Source organism: Pollicipes pollicipes, unplaced genomic scaffold (assembly GCF_011947565.3).
Source record: "Pollicipes pollicipes isolate AB1234 unplaced genomic scaffold, Ppol_2.1 Scaffold_2882;HRSCAF=3380_pilon_pilon_pilon, whole genome shotgun sequence".
NCBI lineage: Eukaryota > Metazoa > Arthropoda > Thecostraca > Pollicipedomorpha > Pollicipedidae > Pollicipes > Pollicipes pollicipes.
The window spans coordinates 27081-31873 of NW_023596182.1; the positions used below are offsets into that span (position 1 = coordinate 27081).

The window sequence follows — 4793 nt, forward strand, 5'->3', positions numbered from 1 at the left end:
TTCTGTTCTAGACAAATGTGTCAGCGGAAGCAAGTGTCCCCTTGAACACGACATCGTCAATGGTGAACACAACTTGAGTGTGCTGAGGAAAGGGAGACTGCTTGACACAGAAACAAAGGTCATTGAAGGCAGGCTTAGAGATATGTATTTGGCCATGAGCGAACAGCCTGCCGCCAGACAGGAGCCCAAAAAGGTCGCCGAAAACCCAGGACCGAAGGGTAAAGGCCCGGCTGGGTCAACTGAGGGAGAAGTTGGCAAAAAACAACCAGCTACACCAAGAGCTTGCATCGAATACAACAAGTCTGTATGCAAGAATAGTAATTGCCAGTATCTCCACGTCTGCTACGATTTTATCCGCGGCCGTTGCAAGAGTAAAGGGTGCCCACGTGAGCACAACATATTCCAGGGCGAGCACAACGTTGGCATTCTGCGTAGGTTTAAGTTGAATGGCACCCGGGATGTGGTGGGAAAGATCCGCAAGGGCTACGAGGCGAAAGAGAAGGCATCCCGACAGCCCGGTGCTCGCGCACAGGCGGATGCCTGTGCCGTCCCCCCGCGGGAAGCCGTCGCCCCCGCTCCCGCCCGCGCCGTCGCCTCCGGCCCGCCCGCCAGCCTTGTCTGCGCTGTCTGCTGCGAGCCCTTCATCAAGGCCACCACGCTGGGCTGTTCGCACACCTTCTGCGAGGAGTGCGTACGGCGGACGTCTCGCCAGACCGACACCTGCCCGCTTTGCCGCGCTCCCATTGCCACCTCGATCCGCTCGCTGGTCATCGACGACGCCGTGGACGAGTGGGTGGACGGGCTGGACGAGGCGTCGCAGCGCGCCCGGCGCCAGCTGGTGGCCGAGCGACGCCGCGCAGGAGCGCAGACCATGCCGACCGCGCAGCCGGCCGCCCAGCCAACCAGCGCGCCGCGCGGCAGGACCGTCACCACCGTGGTCACCTATGAGTGACGCAGCGCCTCGACAAACGCCACGTCACATCACATCAGAAGACCACACGTCCAGCTGGCAAGTTTCACAGCAGGTGCCGACCACGTGACGAAGCGACGCATCGGCCATCAGCTGCGTGACACATGACGGATTGGCAGCAAACTCGCCTTCATCTGAGCACCGCAGAAACAACTGACAACACCGAAATTTAGCTGTGGATCGCGTGAAAATCTGCTAGACTGGAACTTCAGCTGCAAGCACTTCCCCAAAAGACCGCATGGGAAGGTGGGGCAGTTTTCACGATTTAGCATTGCTATGGTCTACGAAAAGTGTATTATAGTTACAATCCACCGTATAGCCTCAACAAATGCGTAATACCTGGCGCAGCAGCACGTGGTACCCTGGAAGTGAAAAAAGCAAACAAAGATTGGAATTTGGCTTCACTTGACCAGCCTGTTATCATATCATACTTTCATTAAATGTCAATCCGCCTCGCACTTACTTCACGGACTTCAGTTCCAGGAAATGTCACTGTTCCCATTCGCCGTGCTCAGATCTCTCCAGCAACTGGAAAATCATTCCAGACATATGCATGGCAAGCATAAATGACGACTCATGCATACTGATGCACTAGTACATGGTGCCCTTCGGAATGACATTTACGAATGAGCACTGCATCTATGCGGACTTAATCACCGTCCACGTGATGGTGCCACAAACCGAACTCTGGGGAATGCTGCTTCCGGCAAATGGGTCTTGGTCATTAGAAGCCGAGCCGACTAGCCAACAGCCAAAACACTCCTGTGCATATCCAAACTACAAAAATGGATACACTACGCGTAGTGCACTGATTTCCGCTACTCTATGAGGCCTGCAACCTGCCACCTTGTGAAACACGTGAAATGACACTTTGTGAAACCAGTACATGTGGAACAGACACTTCTAGAACATGGCTGCATGCCAGCAATGCGTTGGAAGAGGTCGACGTGTCAACAGCGACTGTGTGGGACCAAGCCGGACGAATCAACAGCACTGTATGGTGCAGATATGGACGTACCAACGGCGGCCGGGTGGCACAGAGCCGGACGTGCCAACAACAACTGTGTGGTGCAGATATGGACGTACCAGCAGTGACTGTGTGGGTTAGCGCCGGAAGTACCAACAGTGACTGTGTGGGACAGAGCCGGACGTGCCAACAGTATTTATATGGGACAGAGCCGGACGCACCAACACTGACTGTGTGGGACAGAGCCGGACGCACCTACACTGACTGTGTGGGACAGAGCCAGACGTGCCAGCAGCGACTGTGTGGGACATAGGCAGACGTGCCGACAGTGACTGTGTGTGGGATAGAGCCGGGCGCGCCAACACTGACTGTGGGACTGAGCCAGACGTGCCAACAGTGACTGTGTGGGACAAAGCGGGACGTGCCAGAAGTGACTGTGTGGAACAGAGCCGGATGCACCAACACTGACTGTGGGACAGAGCCAGACGTGCCAACAGTGACTGTGTGGGACATAGGCGGACGTGCCAACAGTGACTGTGTGGGATAGAGCCGGACGCGCCAACACTGACTGTGTGGGATAGAGCCGGACGTGCCAACAGTGACTGCGTAGGATAGAGCCGGACTTGCCAACAGTGACTGTGTGGGATGGAGCCGGACGTGCCAGCAGTGACTGGCTGTGTTCTTTGAGACAGGGTCGGATTTGCCTTGGTGTCGGTATGAGACACAAATGAACATGCGGCGATCATCGCGTCTTTTCGCGCGGCTCTTGACTGCATGCTTTCCATCTCCCCAGGAAAAAAGCCCAGAAGCTTTAATGTGGGGTTTGCGTCAGCAACTGTCGTTCAGCGATGTATAATATCTTGCTTCCGCAGTTATGCCGTAGTTATGTAGTTCACTAAGCTTTCGTTGAAGCACGTGTCCTTGTAATTGCGAAAGATATCTGTATGGGGGAACTACGCGTTTTCCTAAGTTTGGCGGTAGGTATTAAGTTTTCGTGGCTTTACTGGTAGCGTTGCATTAGCAAAGGCACGAAGTCTTTCCTGGATACGGAAAAATAGCAGAAGTCGCATGTCTTTAGCTTTTAAAAGTGGACTGCATGCTTCCCAAAACGCCCCGCCTATTTGTATAAAGCTGTTTCGCTCTGCCGGGTTGAATAGGGTGTTTATGTGACCGTCGCTTCTCAGCGGTGCTACCCTGTCTTCTAATGATGTTAGTATCATGAAGAATGATGCAACTTGTGTGCGTGGCACTCACCCGCAACGGTGCCGGCAGTTTCGTTCGCATGTCGTAGTCGGGATATATGAGTATGCTAGTATCAGTTAACTCACCGTAAATCAATGCTTTTAGATATGTAAGAATGGTGCAAATGGCCTACCAATGTTACTCGAATACACACTTAAACGATTAATTGTTGTTTACTACCCGAATCAGCGCGGGGGGCAGTGTAACACTGATGGGAAAACGCTCGCCTCGCACCTCAAATGTGAGGTTCGGCCCCGTCCGAGAGTTTTATCACCAATGCGATGTGATTTATCCCTCTGAGGGCTTCTGGATCGGCCAGGAGATGTCGCCCCGCGTCGCCAGAATGACGGCCGGAAAACACTGCGCGATGGGACAGAATGACTCTACAGCCCTTGACCGGAAACAACAATGCGCCCCGTAGTATTGTACTCAAGGGGTCCTTTGCTGGACAGAAAAAGGGGAGTCATTAGTGTTGAATTAAGTGTGTCGAAATGAGAGGGCGAAACGCACAAGGCCACCCCACGTCTCCCTGAGAACGTCAATTTTTTCAGAATCGACTAGTCAAACAAACGCCATCAAAAGGTTTGAGCCTACGCGCCCGGTGGCGATAGTGTAGTTTCTAAGACGCCTGCGTCGACTACTGCACGCATAGGAAGCCACAGGCACGGGTTCGATTCCCCACGGTGCCCGCCCTCCCCGTCAGGGTGAGAGGCTGGCGGTGCCATAAAGCCCCAGCAGCTGAGTGCGTCATAAAGCCCCAATCACGCGGCCGTAATCTCGGGGAGCAAGGAAAGTGATGGCTTGGGTCGCAGTTTTCGTCAAACCGAACGGCGTTGTCCACTGCGAGTAACGGCAGGTTTATAAATGTCTGAAAATTAATTCGTACAGTTCAAAGATTCCACTGAGCGAATCTGTGTTTTTCAGCTTTGAGGTTGTCCTCTGGACAGATTAACAGCTACAGCAACACGGAAAATAGAAATTGTACCTTCAGTCTTCCAGTTCCACCATCAGATTCCAGCGCCTCTTCGCGGTGATGTAAAGACCGATACGTTTTTGTCATCAATCTAAGAACCGCACAGGTGAAACATACACCCGTATATCTCTTAACATGACATGTGGTGTTCGAAAGGGTTCAATGGTACTACTTTAAATTGTGTCACCACTTACGTTTACCTGTTAGCCACGACCTAATGTTAGCCGCAAGGCCAACGCTGCGCGGCCTGCGGAGTCTGCAACGCCTGGCATCGAGCTTATGTTGCTAAGATTTGCGAGCGCGCACGCTCAAAACTACGTCACATAATTTGCATCATTAATCGGTTCTGACTGAACATTGAATATATCCAGACTAACATGGCTTAGCCATGTTTATACAAATTATTGACCCATTTCTCATCTTCAATTTACACTTGTGGAATCTTTGCTATCTCTGCACAACCCAGATCAAATTCTGGCCAAGTTTCTGAGCTCTATTGGTTTTGAAAAGAGTTTGCTGGACCACTGAAAATTGGAGGGCCGCCGGCGATTTACTACTTGCAGTTATTTAACGCGTGATTTTGCCAGTTTATTTGCTAAAAACTTGAAACCAAATTGATCTGGCCTGGAGAGTGTCTGGTC

The 4793-nt window shown here is 52.3% G+C and overlaps 1 protein-coding gene across 1 annotated transcript; it reads left to right on the top strand.

Annotated features, from left to right (window-relative positions):
- Positions 1-458: 458 nt before the first annotated feature.
- Positions 459-952, top strand: LOC119114669 (E3 ubiquitin-protein ligase rnf8-A-like). The gene is made up of 2 exons (XM_037238695.1): positions 459-463; positions 613-952. The coding sequence occupies exons 1-2, from the start codon at positions 459-461 to the stop codon at positions 950-952; spliced, it is 345 nt and encodes a 114-aa protein (XP_037094590.1).
- The last annotated feature ends 3841 nt before the right edge of the window (positions 953-4793 follow it).